This window comes from Clarias gariepinus, chromosome 23 (assembly GCF_024256425.1).
Source record: "Clarias gariepinus isolate MV-2021 ecotype Netherlands chromosome 23, CGAR_prim_01v2, whole genome shotgun sequence".
NCBI classification, from domain to species: Eukaryota; Metazoa; Chordata; class Actinopteri; order Siluriformes; family Clariidae; genus Clarias; species Clarias gariepinus.
The window spans coordinates 9,052,338-9,072,966 of record NC_071122.1 but is presented as its reverse complement, the minus strand read 5'-3'; the positions used below and the strand labels follow the sequence as shown (position 1 = coordinate 9,072,966).

The 20,629-nt window shown below is 38.1% G+C and overlaps 2 protein-coding genes across 4 annotated transcripts in view; both read right to left on the bottom strand.

The window, feature by feature from the left end:
- The window catches only part of tasora (transcription activation suppressor a), a 36,475-nt gene extending 29,872 nt beyond the window's left edge, over positions 1 to 6,603 (bottom strand). Inside the window, exons 1-2 of the mRNA XM_053484163.1 lie at positions 6,172 to 6,603; positions 311 to 456 (exon numbers count right to left, since the gene is read on the bottom strand). Coding sequence (XP_053340138.1) covers positions 311 to 456; positions 6,172 to 6,445 — 420 coding nt within the window. The 5' untranslated portion in view covers positions 6,446 to 6,603. The remainder of the gene's footprint in view (positions 1 to 310; positions 457 to 6,171) is intronic.
- Positions 6,604 to 13,754: 7,151 nt separating this feature from the next.
- The window catches only part of arhgef3 (Rho guanine nucleotide exchange factor (GEF) 3), a 78,089-nt gene continuing 71,214 nt past the window's right edge, over positions 13,755 to 20,629 (bottom strand). For all 3 annotated transcript variants that reach the window (XM_053484170.1, XM_053484172.1, XM_053484171.1), the window contains 4 exons: positions 19,093 to 19,350; positions 18,600 to 18,770; positions 16,392 to 16,578; positions 13,755 to 15,412 (listed from right to left, as the gene is read on the bottom strand). In XM_053484170.1, the coding sequence (XP_053340145.1) occupies positions 15,135 to 15,412; positions 16,392 to 16,578; positions 18,600 to 18,770; positions 19,093 to 19,350 (894 nt within the window). In that variant the 3' untranslated portion in view covers positions 13,755 to 15,134. The remainder of the gene's footprint in view (positions 15,413 to 16,391; positions 16,579 to 18,599; positions 18,771 to 19,092; positions 19,351 to 20,629) is intronic.

Here is a 20,629-nt window from a genome sequence, read left to right as displayed (position 1 = left end):
TCAAAGTTTGATCTTCCACAATATGCCACACCATGTCTATACATGGTCAACTATTGCATTGATGGAATCCGTGCAATCTGCTCTCACTAGGCTCTCGAATTAGAGAGCTTCAAACGTTAGTTCGAACTTGTTTTCTTAATCCTAAAAATATACTTTTTAACATATACATTTATTATTAGCCATAATTTATATTATCCACTACACAAGTTATTATGAACTTATCGTTACTACTAAAATAAATTAACGCCTTCTGACCAATCAGATGTCCGAAATCACTGACAAAAACAAATTGATTAGCAAGTAAGCTTACTTCTTTCTCTAGAGGCTCGTTGTGGATGAGGCGAGGTTTGGAGTACACAAAGTTCGCTTTTGAGGCAGGATCTTTGTAGCTAGAGGTGATTATGTTGAGGATTTCGGAAAACTCTCTGGACTCCGAGGACAAGTACTGGAACAGAGCTGAGGACAGAGACAAGACATTCAGTTAGCAGACCGTAGTGGGGAAATGATTTCTCTGAACTACTTTAGAGCAAAAACAGCCCCTGAATGTATTAGTGTGATAAAAAATCTTCCACATTATTCATTTTGCTTGGTAAAATAAATATATTTAAGCTGATAGTGTTTCTATTTGCAAACTTTAGAGCTGGACAAGGCTTAAGCTACTATGTAGAGTAATCTAGTATGATTCTCAATACAAAATTAGGTATGATGCAAATGATCAGCTTCAGTTAACTTCAGTTCCTGTCTGCGCCGTGTCACCATCCACCCAAACTTAGAAATGAAAGAAAAGGCAACAGCTTGTGCTTTCCTAAGTGCACATACAAGCACACGCCTTTAGTTTCAATTACAATACACATTATTATACACATTGATCTGCTACAACACATTTATGTAGCGGCCGTACAGAGATCTTGTATTGATGACAGTACGATAAAGTTTTCTCCAGACCATATACTAATTACTGGTAACAGGGTTATGTTGTGAAAATGTTGGCGTCATATATGGTGTCCCATCAGGGAAGAAACACTCCATAGTTGTGATCCCCTTATTGTTTAGTACATTCAGGTCATCAGCTGACTTCATTTTATTGCCATCAAGCTGCTGAGTCTAGTCCTAAAGCAATCCCAGACCCTAACACTGATGGGTGCATGAGCTTTCCTCCTCACCCGGATTGGCATCGCTATGAAATAGGCTCAATCTGGACTCATCAGATCACATGACTTTTTATAAGTTTAATCTTTATGCTCTTTAACAAATTGAACCCTTTTTTGAGGAGCCTCACTAACAAGAGGTTTCTTATGGCCGCATAGCTGTTTAGTCCGAATCCTCAGAGTTCTCATCATACTTTGTGTGGAAATGCTCTTACTTTCACCATTAAGCATGGCTGTGATTTTTACTGTCGATTTTTTTATGCTTCCACGTCAAGCATTTAACTGATTTCCAACCACCTTCATTTTTTTAACCATTGCTTCTGGGAGGTTGATGGTTCAGTGCTATCCTTCCATCCAGGATTTATAATAATGCACTGAACAGTTCCAATAAATTAAGCAAACTCTAGCTTTTTTTCTAGCTCTAACTTGACAGAATGCATCTTCCTCCATAATTGTTTAAGAATTGAGAAGCCACCAACTATTGGTCTGGGTCAAATTAACTGTTGCCAGCTGAAACATATCACTGCAGTAATTATCCGATTAAAAGGCTCATACACATTTGTTTATTTAAAACCAAACAGTGACTCTTTCTTTAGCCAGACAAAGCACATCAGTACCAAATTTTACACTCAATATAGACTTTTTTTTTGACCTAATAAACACATTTCTTGGTAACTTCAGTATCATCTATATATTTATACTCATAAAAACCCTGACGTTCTTCACCTTTCTCTCAATAAAGCAAAAGATATCTTTGTAATTATTTAGTTTAATTAAATTCATCCTGAACTGACCCCATTTTCTTCCTTATAGAAATATGATGTGCTTTTTTATCAAGATTATAAATATGGCCACATGTAAGAACCACAAAAATCTCTGCATGTGTTAAGTCAATGTTTTAACCAAGTTCCTCGTCATAAAATCAGGAGGCTTATCAGTCATCAGATCACACAGCTGTGTGGGTGTAGATCACAATCTGACCACAAACGCCTGAAGTGTCTCAAACATAGGAAGTCCCTCAAACCTTTCTTTTACTGTTCAAGTACATCCTGTTCAAACTACATGAACCGTTTAACGCACCAGACCCCTGTGGTCGATTAAACTGCAACTGAAATAAGATCCTCAAAAAAAAAAAAAAAAAAAAAAAAAAAAGTACCGTAGTATGCAAAAATTTAAGATACCATACAGCTTATACAAGAACGGTATCGGGACAGGAAGTGAACATGCACTTAAGATTTCACAGTCCTGTCGTCTAACCAGGGCTGAATAATTCTGAATAAAAATTTAATTTCTAGATTGACAGAAAACTAAATTGCTTTTAAGAAGCAGTTGAAAATTATTAATGTTTCATCAAGTTTCTTTGAATAATCCAATAACAAAGGCAACATCCATGCTGTTCACAAAGCCTTAAACATTAATGCTCTGATAAACTCAAACATTCAAGGCACATCACAACTGAGCCCCTTAAAAAACATAGAAAAAAGAAAAGAAAAACTAAATAAAAACTCTGAACAACCTCAGAAGGAACATCCCATTGAAGTCTACCAAGAACTCGGGCAGCATGCCATGGATGACCCGTCCTTCATGCTTTCGACATTGTGCATTCAGAATTAATTCTCATCAATTTATTAAGTGACTGGTTAGAAGAACTCTGTCTCGTCTAATATTGATTAGAAACCTAAGGCATGAAGGCGGGATCAAAAAGCATTTTTTAATTCAGTTTAACAGACCCAATTGTATACAAGTCAGGCCTTTTCTGTTTTTTTGTTCTAAATATTTGTAGGATTTTTTTTCCCTCCACATATGCTATTTATTTTTCTTTAGTCTCCCTTAACCTTTTAAGTGCGGCAAATTGTACCAAAGTATCATTTGTAACCACAATTTCGGTAAGCGACAATAAACCTACATGGCTATTTAGAGCTTATGGGGTTATACAGTATGTACACATTTAGATCAATCAATATATGGAATATATGTGCTTGTTAATCTATAACACTGACTATACAGATCACTGTTCGAAGTAAATATATACATCATTTGTGACCGTGAGCTAGCTTGGTGTTAGCAAAAAACAAGCATAAATTGTTTTCCCCTTAATACTTCTGAAGATGAACGTGCACAAGTCAAAAATGACATATTTCTGAGCTCAGACATGTTTACGGCATAACTCCGATTCAGCATAATACAAGCTAAGCATTCAGAACCCATCAGATGTTCGCTATGCTGTGAACGTGCTCCAGCTTGCGTTCTTGGTCTATGACCAGGTTTTATGCTAACGTTCGGCTGCTTGGAGACAACTCAATTTAACTGTTTTTTTTACTCAATCCTGAATAGAAAACCTTGCACATGTCAACAGAACAATGGCTGTCTCCCAATACTTTCCCCTACGGACATTTTCCCTAGGGCAATCCATGTTTCTATCCCAAGAGCTATGCTGAATCTTCAGTGAAGCTTTTTAAATGAGCCCTCAGAGGATCGTTGTAATTGTGAGCTTTAGAAGCAAAGGACAGACTAAACCCCACCTTTATCTGCAACCATCCAATGGTAGCTTAGCAACTGTATCCATATACGCAGGGCTCCATCAAGCTTTTCGAATCTACCATATGCCACAACATGTCTGTGATTATAACTTGGGAAAACCACTGAAGCTCGAAGATCGCTGGTCCCTCATGAGTTTTTGCTTCATTAACTTCATTTAAGCCACAGAGCTGTAAAAATCTTTAACTTAATAGGCCAGAAGATAGGCGTTTATTTTCACGGCTTCGGCAGTAGTTAAAAAAAAAACCCACGGGTTTACAATAAATGCGCACGAAACAGCCGATTCACAGGAACTTCTATACCACACATTACTTATTACATTAATAATACATTCATCGTTAATTCTTCCTTGAAAATGAACATGATCTTCGACATTGTTTGGACCCTTAAATATAGTAATAACGCAAGTGTGCTTCCCACTACAGCAATAAAAACCCAATCCATTAATCATCAATAAACATTCATTCCTTCTACAGATTTTCTCTCTTATAACTGAGTAACAATCCAGAGAAATCAACATCGTGAAGACTTCCTGCGAGAGAAAACGGTACTGTGCAAAAGTCTCATGCACTGTATTATCTGTAGTACAAATGTTAATATATGTTTATCGTGCCTGTATTATATACAAAACCATTCACAATTTCCAAACCTAACCTAATGTATAAATAAATAACATCAAGAATATTTGCATAACTGTAAAAAAAAAAAAAAAGAAAAAAAAAAAAAAAAGGAAGATACTTAATGACAGGAAGGTCTGGAAACATCAGATGGGTACGGAATATAAAAACCAAAACCTAATGTAGGCTCCTGGGTTTTGCATGAGAAATAAAAAAGAGCAAGTGTGACCTACGTTACCAAATGAACTCTGGCATATTTTCCAGCACGCTTAGTAAGACCTAACAGCTGTTTTACTTACAGTACTGTGGAAAATCTTGTGCACATAATTTTTTTTAAGTGGCTTTAAAAAAAATATTTTTACATAAAGAATTATATAAAAGGTAACTTTTTAAAGAATAGTAAAATACAAAAACCCAAACAATATCTGCTGTGAAAATACTTTGTTTAAAATTTAAAATATGTAAATACAGATTTGTGCAGTTTTTATAAGTAAAAGCTGTTAGGTTTTACTGAGCATGCTGGAGAATACGAGTTCTTCTAACTAACGGTCACACTCGCTCCTTTCCATTTTCATGCAAAACCCAGGAGAGTTCATTAGTGGGGGGGGGGTTTGTTTTTAGTTTTTTTTGTTTCCATTTGAAATCTGGTCCATCGTGCAATGTGTCACTTTCTTTACCGACATGCAAACATCATTCTGTAAATGTTATTTATTCATTTTTAAGTTATGTTGGAAATCGTGAATGATTTTGTACATAATGCAAATATGATAAACATGTATAACAATTTGTACTGAAGATAATACAGTGCCTAATAATTTTACACAATAGCCTATCATTTATATATTGAACAGCGAAAATGAAAAAACACATTTGAAAAAAGATTATGCATCGCAATTTTTTGTCTGGCAATTCACACATCACCACACTGACTGCAAAATTGACTTTTTGTTTTGTAATTTATATATGTTTGCATTTAAGGAGGTTAAATTTTGCCATTCTCTTTTGAATCCTGCAACTGTTGTGTAAATGGTTCAGAACACATTGGCAGGCAGCACAGCGGGGCGGGGCGGGGGGGGGGGGGCCTTTTTTGAATCAGAATATTTGTAAAAAATCGGTAAGTCAGATCGGCAGGTATCACGATGATATGTCAGGTGATCCATGATGATTCCCATCCTTAATATATGTACATTTTAAAGCAAGATGTTTTAGACTACAAAATATCACAATTTTCCAAGACTGCCATAACCGCAGTGTAAATCAGCTTAAGTCAAAACTATTTCACTTTTACTCTTTCCGCTAAGGCTCGTTTGGAGTTTTGTTGCATTGCATTGTTTTATGCATCATGCTATTTTTCTGCCACATTGTTTGTGCCGGTCATGTTCAACAGCTCAACACCAGGCCCAGATGTCACTGAAGGTAAACCTGCCCAGGTGTAGATGGGTGTGGCATGACACCTGGAGACCTCGCGGGCGAGGAACGAACAAACCACATCCGTCTCCCTCACCCGAACCGGTTTTTCGAGTTGCAATATACAACACGAATCAATTTTTCTCTTTTTTTTTTTTTTTGGACATATCGATTACCTGTCACCTGTCTGATCTGCAAATCTATCAGGTGAAATCTATCAGGTGTCTAAGGTACAATGAGTGCCATAGCAACCCGTGTGACCTCAATCCACCCACCTGGATGAGTTACACCTACGGTATAGTCAAAGTTAGCGAGTTATTTCACGTCACTACGTCACATTGCGTCACAGTCGCTCTTTTTAACCGAACCCCCACGTGACAGCCTCCATGTTTGTTTCAGAGGTTCCGAAAAAAAACAAAAAAAAACAAACCCCGTGAACAAAACGGCAAAATGTAAAGCACCTCTCTTTTCTTTGTTCCTCCTCGGGATGTGAAAATTGAGCCGCGGCGGCTCCTCGGCCGGTCTGTGAGCCGTATGAGAGGACCCGCGCTTCGTGTCCGAGCCTTTACCGCTCGGCGCGTCCCGACATTCCGCCGCTGGCTCTTCTTCCTCCTCGCACTCGGATGATCTCGGTTCGCCATCTTGACTCGGCGCGTTCGCGGCGCGCGACAGCTCGTGCGGGTTTCCGGCGCGAACCAGCGCTCGGTCTGCAGCTCTGCCACCGTGACACTCCATATCGAGGCTACTTCTCTATCTCGGGCTCTCGGTCTGAGGTCATCTGTGTGTGCTGCACAGCTCCAGCGTGTCTTCCCGCGAAACAAACACACGATTCTCCCGCATTCTCTCAACACGCACCCGCCATAACGTTGGTGTCAGGTGACGTCACTCGAGGGGACCTAACCGCCCCCTGGTGGTTGCACAGTGCTGCTGCATTAAATACCCGGACAACAATAAGCACACGCCTGATGTGAATGTCATTATTAACAAGTTCCCAACATTTTACAATATTTGATTGTAAAACTTTCTCTTATTTCTAAAATTGCATGCATATATATATATATATATATATATATATATATATATATATATATATTTGTATTTTTGGCATGTACATTGAGAGGATTTATGCCTACAGTTAAAAATCAAACAAGTAACTTAATCAAATCATAATGATAAAATTAAATCATATAATTTATATCTATATCTATCTATCTATCTATCTATCTATATATATATATGGAGACCTCGCGGGCGAGGAACGAACAAACCACATCCGTCTCCCTCACCCGAACCGGTTTTTCGAGTTGCAATATACAACACGAATCAATTTTTCTCTTTTTTTTTTTTTTTTGGACATATCGATTACCTGTCACCTGTCTGATCTGCAAATCTATCAGGTGAAATCTATCAGGTGTCTAAGGTACAATGAGTGCCATAGCAACCCGTGTGACCTCAATCCACCCACCTGGATGAGTTACACCTACGGTATAGTCAAAGTTAGCGAGTTATTTCACGTCACTACGTCACATTGCGTCACAGTCGCTCTTTTTAACCGAACCCCCACGTGACAGCCTCCATGTTTGTTTCAGAGGTTCCGAAAAAAAAACACACATCCGTCTCCGTCTCATTAATATACAGAATTTATATATATATATATATATATATATATATATATATATATATATAATTTATATATATATATATATATATATATATATATAGAGAGAGAGAGATAGATATAGATATATAGATATAGATATAAATTATATGATTTATTTTATCATTATGATTTGATTAATTTTTCAAAAATCAAACAAGTAAGGATGTCAAGACAAGGGAGTGGATTTAATTTATATAAATTTAATCCACTCCCTTGTCTTGACATCCTTACTTGTTTAATTTTTTTACTGTAGGCATAAATCCTCTCAATGTACATGCCAAATATATACATTTAGAATTTAACATCTCGCATATATTTTTACATTATACCTTTATACAATGTTTATTTATTATTATATGTTGTATTTTAGTTTTTTACCTCAAAGAATGTTTTTAGAGTTTGACCCTCAGTCCTAAAATACAGCATGGCATGTATATTCAGGTTGTGTTTTGAAAGATTTTATTACATTTTTATTTTTAAATGCACAATATAAACAATAAGACATAATTATAGTAATATACCTATAGTATATGATGGAAATACAATTTAAGATCACTTGATTGTAAGAATACAATACAATGTTAATAACAACAACAACAATAATAATAATAATAATAATAATAATAATAATCTCACTTCTATATTACTTTGCAGGTGGGCCCTGAGCCTTACACATGAGACTACAGGCATGAGGCACGGGGTGAAAACAAAAGTAGAAGTTCTACACAAGTAGAAAACAAAATTTATAATTATCATTACAATGTGCTTTTACATTTTATATGGCCTTTATTTTCTTTTTTAAACTGATAAAACGTTTTTAATGAAATCAAACAAAATAATAAGAATAAGAGTAAATTAATGTTAATATCTATTTTTAAATAATTATGAATAAAAAAAATGTGTGATATAAATATGTTATGTTTTGTTAGTGTGATTCAATTTGTTGCATGTTTGATATAAGTTCTATTTAATGCATTGTAAACACAATAATAATAATATAGTTGCAAGAAACGATAAGCGGGCACGAGCACTTTTCGTTGTTACCGCCCTGGTGCACCGCACAACTTGGAAACGTCATACAGTACACTATATAGGGCTGATGTCACCTTGGGCCCAAAGTATTTTTTAAGTGCGTTAGTGTCTTTGTTTGTTTGTTTGTGGGTGTGTGTGTGTGTGTGTGTGTGTGTGTGTGTGTGTGTGATGGATGAATGTTTGTTCATGTTTGTATGTGTGGTGTCTGTGCGTTAATATTTGTGATGTGTGTGTGTGTGTGTGTGTGTGTGTGTGTGTGTGTGTGTGTGTGTGTGAGAGAGAGAGAGAGAGATGTGAGTATGTGAGCGTTAACATCTGCGACGTGTACGTGTGTAGAATAGGGGGAATTTTTATTTTAATACCTACAAAAAGTTGCAAATGCTGGAAAAAAAGCATAACACTATGATTTTACTTAGTGTTGTCATTTAATGTGATGTCACTCAGTGTAATGCCATACAGAAAGTTATCATCCAGTTTAAGGCAACATCACGGCTGACCTTTTAGAGATATTAAAAAACCCTCTACAAGTTTGCATTCTCATTTGCTTTAGATCACATAGGCCTGGTTTGGTAGTGATTGTATAAATTCCCTAGGAAGAGTGTTTCAAGATTCAATAGGTGCGTTTTGCAAATGACCAAAAAAAACTGACTTTATGTTCAATTGATCTCATGACTTGCAATGCGAAAGTTGTTCATTTCAATAAGCTTTAAATGTGTATCAGGTTTCATGTGCATATGTGCAAGTGTGCATAAGCTATGCAGCAAAATCTTGTGTGAGATCCCCAAACTCTTGGGCATCCTAATGTAAGCATATTCCAACCTGTTTGCCAATTTTCATGAGTTTGTAAACATGTTAATACTCCCAAATGGTGTAAAAAAAGAATCCTTAGGAAAACAATAGGGCCTTTCACACACTATAGCATAGGGCTGATGTCATAGTGCTTGGGTGCTAATCACACACTATGATGACATAGGGCTGACGTCATAGTGCCTGGGCCCTAAATAAGAAGCAGGCAGAAAAAGAAGAAGAAGAAGAATATTTTGATTAAAGTTAATTTAATTTACTTTTATTCATATAGCGCTTTTAACAATGGTCATTGTCACAAATCAGCTTTACAGAATCATAAATTGGAGAAATGAGTATGAAATGTGTGAGAAAATATGTATAAATCAAAATAATATTAATAATAATAATAATAATTATAATTATTATTATTATTATATTACATTTTGTGTATAATAATAATAATTTCTCTCTAAAGCACTTTGCATAATGATAAATAATAAAAATGCATAGTTTTAATTATTATTATTATTATTATTAATAATAATAATAATAATAATAATAACAATAATAACAACAGGTAGGTGAACACAATGGCTCTGCTGGTTGTGTGGATCCGAGCTCCCCCCCTGAGATCTCTGCCTCCTCATGGGGACAAACCATGGCAGGATGAGCTCAGATGAGCCGCAGCGCCATATGTTTTTTTTCCTCATGTTGATTCTGATTGCTTCCTAGCCACAAAAGATATCCCAGCGGCCTTTTTATGATCAAGGTCACCTGAGTGGGAGAGGTTGAAGTGCAGTAGGAAAAGCTGTGCGATTTAGACACATCTCTCGACGTATCAGTATTTTGTTCATCTAAGGTCAAGGATATTATTCCATTACGTGTGTTACTGGAGCAGCTTCATACACTGCATGTCAGTGACACTTTTCATCAACTCACTTAGATTTATTTTTAACAACAGGTGAACAAATAGTGTTGACAAAGACCTTACTCCACTGAGGCTGGCCTTTATTGTTCCCTGCGGCACTAATTAACTTCTAACACACACACACGTGGACACACACACACACATACACACACACATACACACGCCAGAAAAACAATGAAGTCTGATGCAAACTCCCTTCTACTTACTTCCTTCCCTTTATAGCAGACTAACATGTTCATTAACAAGCAGACGTGCAAGAATTAACATAGAGCAGTTTGCAAACTTTACATCCTCCTTAACAACAAACATTCCCTTTCCGATCCCAGCCTCGTACCCTGCTTATTGCTTTATATATAGTACATCCTTAATTTAGGTATAAATTCTGAATACTTATAAAAAAACATTATTATTTCAGCAAATAAGTTATGGCAAGATTTTCAACCTTATGCCATTAAGCACACATGTACCTGGCCACAAGAGGGCAACAAAAGCTTAGTCCACTATGGTAATGAGTCGTTCATTCAACAATTAGAATTGGAATTAGAATTTCTGTCTATTAAGAAAATAAAATTTACAAGCACACAAATAATGTGTTTCACATTGAACACTGCAAGTCAAGTACAATACCAAAGAAAAAACACAAGTAATCTGGCATGGTCCTCATACACACATCAATCAGCCGTAACGTTACCATGCAAAACATGAAGCCCACTACAGTATGATGAAGTGCCACTTGTGCCAATGTGGTGGTTCTGTAGAGCTTCTAAGGCTGTGGTGTGGTGTCTGGCACCAGGACATTAGCACTCGAACCTTTGGGTGCTGTACTGTGGGTTGCAGGGTGAGGATCAGACCAAATGGATCAGACAGCAGGCTGTGATGCACTGAGTGTTCAGATCCATTCCTTTTTCTGACCAGCATTGACGTTTTTAGCGATTTGTGCTGCAGCGGCTATAGGTATATAGGTATATAGTTGATCTGGGTTATTCACTTCATCTGTCATGGGATCACTTTCTACCTCAATGGTTGTTCCTGCAATAATGCAATAATCCCTTTTGAACAGTTAATGTTATGGTTTATCTGTCACTCATGATCGGTAAAGCCTTCATAATGGGTCTAATCCGAGGTGTGCAAGAAAATTTGCAAGTAAACCCAAACTTTTGAGCAGTAGTGTATACATACTGTACATGTGAATGCAATATATATATATATATATATATATATATATATATATATATATATATATATATATACATTTGGCTTTAAAGACCTTTATTCTGCTATAAAGGACTTTAGACTGCATCCTTAACTAAATTACAAAATGCAACAATGAAAAAAAAATCGAACAATAATTTGTTTCTGAATCATCCAACACTACTCTATTGTATATCTTACATACGATGAACTTGAGGACGAGGAAAAGACCTGATTTGCCTTGAGCATAATGGCACAATGATAAAGATAACACTGGGGTAACTCCGCTCACACCACAGTGCTCCTGAATTCTTAAAGCTAATTGAATGAATTTTCTATACCCAGCATCTTTAAATGAATGCACTGGGTGAAACAGGTTACTGCTTTTTATGGTAACGGCTCATTCGCATGGTCTTCCATGGCTTCCTATATTTTAAGTGCCATCATAAGCAGATTTAAACCATTTACGTCATTTAACAAAGAGCAAACACTTGTTGAGTTGTTGATATGATGGAAAGTGACTTATGGAAGGTGGTTGATGTGCTAGAGGTTTATAAATGTTTTTTTTTCCGGTCAACAGTATCTATGCAGGGTTCGATTACGAAAAATGCAAGATGGATTGCAAACTGTAAACATCAGGCGAATTGAAATTCCTAACACATACAAGCAGGCATCAGTTCAGCTCAAAAGTATGACTGTTATGGTTAAAGGCCTTACCTGGATCTGATTAGTTCATTTTAAAATATTTAGCTGTTGCCAGGGCACCAGAAGGAGGACCATTTCTGTGAGCGATCATACATTATTCAGCAGCTAATTAACAGTGGCACATTTCTGAGGTTCCACCTTTTTTTAAACCAGGATTTTCTTTTATTAGCAAGAACCTTTCGGGATAGTTTTTGTGTAAAACGAGCTGAACGTCTTATGTAAGTTGTTCTTGTTCGCAATTAATATCTGATTGTGTCAAAATTTGGAAGAAAAAGTCAGGGGGTCTATGTATTACATTTTACAGAGTTTGAAGTATTAAAACGAATAAAAGTATCTAATAAACACTGAAATGGTTTATAACTTGTGTTGTTCGTTTAAACGTCATGTCTCAAACAAAGCGGTCATTTTTTTCCTGCCACTCCACACACCCGTCCAGTAGGTGGTGATGTTACCCCAACTGCCCAAAAAGCTCAAAGAAGAAGTGATTCTCTTATAGAACCAGACTATTATGTCCCATCCGAACGGGATTAGTATTGTCCAGGGACCTTGCGTTATTTTAGAAATGACTCCCTCACATCAGATTTTCGTGTGGATAAGCGAAGTCTGTGATTTTACTCCAATTTACTGACTTATCCCCCGCATATGATGTCAACATAAAAACATTTGTCATTATAGGTCTAGCTGTATGATATAACCAGAAGACTGTTCCTTACCACATGCTGCTTTCACTCTTCTGAGAAGTTTTAGCTTACTCTTACTGCACGTTGTATTGTTGTATGGTGTATAGTGATATGACCCAGCACCCAAAATACTTTCAAAGCTCTCCATTCATCGTGCACACAGGAAACAAAGACCTTAAACGACCTGCCAAATATTTTAGAGCATTTAACGCTAGTAAGTTTACTAGTGTAAATCAATTCTGACTCAAAAACTCACCCATTGATTCAGTGAATCATATTAACCATAAATAAATAAATAAATTATTCAATCATAATTATTATGCACTGCCCTGTTCGAATGTAATTTGTGTGCATGTTTTAAAAAAAAAAGTACTTTAAGGATGAGGTGTGAGAGCGAAATCTTTGCTCTCATCGTGAACTTGGCCATTTCACTTTGATAAGATTTTTATTTCAAGGCGCCTTCAGTGGTATGCTTTATAACAAAGATGATGTAGTAACATTTTTTTTTCGCATGCAAATGTTTCAGAAAGGGGTGCTTTGTAGTTTGACAATTTTTTTTTTTAATGATAAACAGAAAAAAATGGGGGGGGGGGGTTAGAACTGTTATAAATGATCCCCTCTAGACATAACAGGTTGAAAAATATATATGCTGTTCTTTAATTTAAAGGGACATATTATTACTAATATTATTATTATTATGTCTAGAAAATGCACTTTTTTAAAGGGATATGGTGGAAAAAGATCATCAGGGAAGCCAGAAGCCAAGATCTGAGTGGAAGACTTGCATTAACTTGTTACAAAGGGGTACACTAAGGTACCTTTAATCACTAAAATTGAAATAGCTGTGGTATAAAAATAAACTGCTTGTAGACATGCTGTTAAAAAAAAAAAAAAAAATTTCACGCTACCCTATCTTTATTTCCCAATAACAGCACATCCGAAGTGTTTTAAGTGTTTTATTCCTTACATACTCTGGATCTGAATCAGGGCGATAACGATCGTGTACCATAAAGACTTTTAGTCTTTATGGTAAAAGTAAGAGTCAGAGGAAAGAAACCAGAGTGTTTCAACTCATTTATTTGGTACTCATGACACACTTTCCAGCTTTCCATCAGTATACACACATACTGTGATAACTTTACTCGTCACATGATCACATATCCCTCCATATGGCTTTGCTTCCATTGCCTCAAACTGCGTCTTTCTGTATAAACTCTATTTCGCTCACCTGCAGTAACACTTTTCCTCTTCTATGAGCACTTAAAATAAAAGAACAGCATAGTTAGGTCAAGTGAAAAATTAGCTATAAATAAACACACTACTGCATAAATTTTAATACATTTCTTTAAAAAAAAAAAGGGGGGGGGGGACAAGAAAAATAATAAATTGGTAAAAACATTATACTGTATTTGAAATAATTTCTCTGGTGGCGATGCCTTTTCCCCAAGACGACGAGAGCCCACAGGTCAACTCACACAGGGTTAAAACACCTTTTTGGCAATGCTTTTCCTAGGCACACACACCAAAATACATATACACACTACACTTGGAAAAAGACAAGTTGTGCTGAGCTGCATGGCACAAGTGATTACGACTTTACACCAAGTGAGAGCATCGGCTACAGTTATTCTTTTTTTTTTTTTTTTATTATATGGTTACCTGATTAAAATTCTTTTTTTGTTGCCAAGAAGGCCAAGATTTTTAATTATCAAAGTGCTTTAAATCTCCATTGTCTGGTGGGACACCGCTTACCTAATTAACCCTGGTCTTTGTGGGAGACAGCATGATGGCTACAGCTTTGAGTGAATTAACATATAAACTGCTTTTCTGTACAACACAGGTTTATCTGTCAAGATACATACACATACACGAGACGTGTAGAAACACGCTCATCACCGAGCTGCATGCTTTTGGCTTTGTTCTCCTCTTGTCTTGCTTTTGTGATCTCGAGAACTTGATTTGTCTCGAGTAAGTGTAGAAACCTCCGTATAGGCTTTAAAACACTGTAAACCACCAAAACTCCGCTTCTTGATTGTCATGAAAACATTCCTCTGGTCGTTTTGTCTGGGTGGCTACTGTAGACATAACACAGTACATAAATATAATACATCAATCAATTAATATGGAATCTTTTCTCTCCTCAGAGGGCTGCTTTTCATTCTCGCTACGAGGAATGATAAACTCAGCGAGTCCCCTTCACCTCTTCCGAGTCCTGTTCAGACGACAGGGAAACCTGACACAGTTTCACAGTTGGAAGTGCGACAGAGTGCGCCACTGACGATAGAAAGAGACATGAAAATTAAAGTAGTGGTGGAAAATGTAGTGCTCTCTCTACTCTGTGGCTAGTACAGACGGCTTTCTCCATGACAATACTGTACAGGTTGGCTTGGTGAGTGGAGATGACTGCGGGTGACCGGTCACGTTACGGCGACAGTGCGGCGTTCACACGTGCGTGTGCTCCATCAGTTGCGTTCCAACCTCAGCAGTGGGATCGCTAGTGTCCATGCTACAGTCTGAGGAGTCGCTGTCGGTTTGGTCCATGCGCTCCTCGGTTTTGTCCTGAGCGGGAGCCGAGTGCTGGAAAGGCTGAGAGCCGGTCGCTACTTTCGCCTGCCGTATGCAGTTCAGCCACTGTTGCTTGTTGAAGGCATCACTGGCTTGAAAGCAGTGGGACTGGAGCTGACCTCCGCTCCGGAACGTCACCCGGAAAAAGTTCTTGGCTGGTAAAGGAAGGAACGGAAGTGTTTGTTATAAGGGAGTTTGAAGAAAACCATCACTTTAAACTTATGAGACTCTACTGTTGTACTCAACTTTTTATTATCACCTGAAAAGTATGAACTTAATTAATTTCATTAAACATAAAAACATTTGGCCAAAGAATCATATCCAACAGTCCTCATATGAGGATCATCCAAGGACAGATAGATGATAGAGTTGGGAGAAAATGTCAATTCATATGAGGACATGCGAGTCTGTTCCAATCATGGATGGTTTGCTGATTCCAGCTCTAAGAATTTCTCTCCAATGAAAAGAACGTGTTAAAAGATTGTTTTAGAAAATGCACATACTTGAACATTTAGCTCTAAGAATGTTATTATGCAAACAGCGTGTTATATCTGAGTGCATGTTATTTAAACCTTTAGTACAGTGCAAAAGTCTTGACCCCCCCTCATTTCTTTATATCAAATTAAATTCAATAAATGGGAACAAATGTTGTACTGTGACAAGCACCTAAACATACAATATAAAATTTGGTCGTTTATGTAACAACCTCAGCAGCCACCTAATTTTCCCCTCTTGTCTGTTTCAACCACTCGGCATTCAGTGTCACCAGTAGACTAATCACCGGCCTGATCATTTGTCATCACTTGCACCTGTTCATGCCCTAAAGTTAGAAGATGTTTTAAATTCCCTCAAATATTCAACACAAGCCTCCGTTTACAGATTTTTTAAAAAGTCTGGAGACCATTCCTTTCATATTTTGAGGACAGATTCATTCCAAAACACTAATTGCAAGCTCCCCTCCTAGCGCCCTTTAAAATTTTTTTTTTTTTTAATTGATGTGATTGTTGTGCACGTTTTGGAATGGAAACTCCATTAAAAGGATACGTCTACTACCTCTAGAAAGTGTTTTATGCTTGAATGATTAATAGGTCACTGTGAGGCTTAACAAACAAAAATCATTCATTTGAAACTCACTCCTCTCAGTGTTGCTGAAAGCCCCTCTGATTGATCCGCCTACACGGATCTCGCCATCCTGCAGGTCCTCCCACTCAAGATCCCGCACCGGGATGGGCTGCCGGTAGAGCTGATAGCAGAGCTGCTCGTTATGCGTGATGGCCCGTGTGATCACCAGGACGTCCTGGAACAGGAACACGTGGAGCTTCTGTATGAAGAACGAAAAGAGAAGAAATAGCTGTTACTGAAGTGCAAGTGAATCTCGCCGTACTTGTTCTCCTCATATTAATAGGAAAAATGTCAACATCATGGAAATGCTAATGACCAGACCAAGCTAGATGGAAAAGCAGCGAATTAAGTATTATAAATATTTCGCTTGATATTTTCCCACCAGCGAAAGTGCCTTGCGATTAGCTGAGCTACTTAACATACTTGAAATAATCCCTAGAAGAGGATAATGCATGTGTGTATGTCTGAGGCTAGCTTCACGGAAGTCTGTTTAATAAATATTTCAGGGTTGTGACTGTGGAAATTACGTAACCCCCGAGTTATCATGAAAGTAATGCAGAGCCCAGAGGTGAATTTGTCCACCGTCAATATTTCCATTTCGATAAATACTCTTCATGCTATTTTGGTCCATTTTGTTCCCACAAGCGTGAGTGTAATACGGACCGAATATGATGCTTGACCATGAAAGGAAGTAGACGTGTGTGTGTGTGTGTGGTGTGTGCATGCATGTGCGTGTGTATGCATGAGTGTGTTTAGATGAAGAAAACTGATACACAACCTGGCTCTGACTTATAGTCGGGGGTTTAGAGGAAACAGAGGACTTGACTTGACTTCTACCTTGTACAACCTTAGCATCACTGCTGTGTGATGAACGCACTCTTCACATTATCACATATTTGAAAGCATTTCTTAAATAGCACTAGAGCTGGACCTGGTAAGAACATTCTGACCCAAGCAGATTAAAATAAAACAGTGTACCGAGCCGTTTTCCTTCCTGTATGGTGCTCGTACTTTACTGGTTCATTGTTTAAAACCCAGTCAAGTTTCTCGACATGAAAGGCAAAACCGCCGTGTCTGCTCCTTGACCGCATTTTGATTAATGGCCTTTTGGGGGTTTATGTTTTCCTGTGATTAGCGTGTTTCCACAGAACTGCCCTCTTATTTTTTTTTCTGAGCGGACACAATTACGATGGAGGTCTCTTATTGGAAAAGAAAAGAAAGCCTTCGGATCAAACGTAAAGCAGAAACGAGATGAGCGACACGTGACGGGGAGCTTCCAATTAGCACGTAAAGAAAGTAAACAACTCTACTTAGATTACATAGTGAGTGAGGGCGAGATCACCCACGAGCCTGGGATACATTCTGAGGGTAATAACCAAACTAATTACTCAATACTGAAATGTTCAAAATTGATAAATGTCTACAAAAGAGACTACAACGAATTGGAGTTCATCATTAAATCCATCAGAGTAATAAACATCTAATACATAAGATTAGCAAATTACAGACTCAATTATTTTTCAAAATGAAGAACTACAAGTGATATTCAAGTCAAACCAGGACTTCTGATCAGGCAGAATAACAGAACACAGTTGAGAGTAAAAGCTCCCTTTATTTCTCGATAAAATTCCCTGCTACACTAATGCACTAGTGCTTGGATACCATCAAGGTAGAAAGTTTTCAGTATACCAAAGCCTGTCTCACGTCTGAAACGCCGGCCTCCCAGGAACTCCTTTAATGGCCCAAACATGTGGAAATGGCTTGGAGCGAAGTAAAAGCTGTACAGGGGATGTGGAAATATCTCCACTGATGGTGTGTACAGTTCACACAGACAGATGCATCTCAGGATCAGATGTTCCACTCGCTGAATGTTCATGGGAATGACTGCAGTGGGCCCCGAGCCACCTGGGCGGAGATCGTTGTTCACAGCCTTCTTTAAAACATTTGCACCATTCAAAGGTTTTTACTGAATCTCATCACAATCGGTTTCACGCATTCATTCACGATAAATTTCAGCACTGGTATGATTCGAACACCACGCGTGATAAAATTTTATTTTTAACAGATTATCTTTGTGGTCAATCTAACACTAAAAATGTGGAGTCCATAACCTTCGGGAAAAACGCGACTCAAAATGATTAACTCTGAAAATGAAGAACAAATCTTGCCAGGGTGTGATGGACAAGTGAACAGGCTCATATAAAGGTGTACAACACTCACAGCTCCTCTGTTGTTCTTTAGCTCTCCGTGGCAGCTGAGAATGCGAGAGCTGTCGATCAGCAGGTCTCTCTGGCTCTCCTCCAGGTAGAGCAGACGCTCTTTGTAATAGTGGCACTCCGACTCGCCCGTCTTGATGTTGATCTCCGCCACGATGCTTTGGATCATGTTGATCTGAGAAGAAAAAACACATTGGTTTGGATAATGGCTATAAAAGAGCCATGGAATAAACACAGGAGGAAAAACATTCGGAGAGAGGTTAGGCAAATTGGTGTTTTAAACCTGCCCATAGTGTGTGTGTGAGTGTGTGTGTCCTGAGATGGATCGGCACGCTGTTCAGGGTGTACACCTCTTAGCGCTCCTCCTGTGACCTTTTACATGTAATTGGAAATTCTTACACATGTATATATATATATTTCCTAGATCATGTCATTTGCAATGAAAAACTCCACAGTTTGACATTTATTCATTTTCCACATGGACCGTTTCTACTTACAGCCTCGTCCAGATGCTGCCGGTCCGGGTGGTCGTTAGGTGTGTGTTTGAGAATCTCACGCAGCAGCAGTGGATATTTGACAAGCCGGCTGCGCGGGATGTCCAGAAAGTTCCACAGGTCCAGCTTGCGACTGAAGGGCGACTCCAAACAACGCTGCAGGAAGTCGTGTACCCGGTGGTCCTGCTTTTTATGGTCCAGTAAGGCTTTCGCGGCCACCTGGTTACTGCAGTAGATGTTGTAGGAGTCTAGACAGGGCAGCTGGATAGGAGAGAGAAAAAAAAATTCAGTGGATAAAGTAATAAAATCCAGGTTTTCTCTCCAAAGCTGGCATCTGTTGCTTCTAAAGAGCGATCGTGGATGTAATTTGATTTGCACCTATTCAAGGCATTGCATGTTCATAGCTTTCAAATTGTGGTGGTTTGTTTATCGTTCCAGAGATCGAGGCGGGTGCAGAGTTTAAAAAGACAAAAACTATTTTTTTTTGTCTTCATGCCATCTGGAGTGGAAACCGAGAGCCCGAAAAACATGTGCAGGTTAGATAACTAGCCTTTGGCTAAGTTTGAGTATTAAAGCAGACCTTGCAGCTGCACCTCCCCTCTCCTCTCCTGTCCCGTCTTCTCTATAAGCCCAGACCTGTCTCCTACAAAGTTCGGAAAAAATGCTACCACACCAGTGTGATGAGATAATAACCAGAGAGCGGCACTCAGAAAGAAATGCCTTCAGCTGGCTTATAATCAGTCAGAGTTATGGGAACAGCTGTGCATTCCTACAGCAGGTAAAAGGACACAGTTTAAGTGAAGAGAGAGAGAGAAAAAAAAGAGGACATTTTAACAATTGTCCAGGAACAGGTGGATCAATATCAGATCAATCCTTGCAAACTGCAATTTGTACACGTGGTCGTCTCCGGCTGGATGCATGACTCATATACTTTTTGCTGTTTATTATTTTCCAATAACAGCGGAAGTAATTTATTCTTTCCGTATATAATATACACACGCGCGATACACACATAATTAATCTATTGCAAGTGTAATAAAAAAAGATTTCCTGATATAAAATTCCACTAAACAAGCTGGAAAAGAAACACTGCTCTAGACTGAGGCCACCCTGCATGTGTGAGAAAGTAAAAGCTTCTTCTGAGGTGAAGCAGCATTGAGAAATGTTTACACAGTTAGGCAATATGCACTTGATGGATTTTCCCAGTCCTGCTGTGGAAACCCTTCTCGGACAGATGAGGCTTGAAGGAAATAGTCTGAGGTAACAGCTACATTCTTTAGACCGTCCTTGTCTGGCATGTATTGTTCTCTTTTAGGAGTAAACAGGAAAGGACAGCCGTGCGGGACAGAATCAAATACCTTTACGAACAAGTGATGAAAGAAATGCACGACACGGACAAATCATAAACTGAAGCCTAGGCTGGGAAAAGGTTATCTGAACAAATAAATACATGGAAAGGAAGCAGAATGCAACAGGGAAAAGAGACACGACATGACACGAAGTCATGCAATATATAAATAGGAACATGACAGGGGTGCAA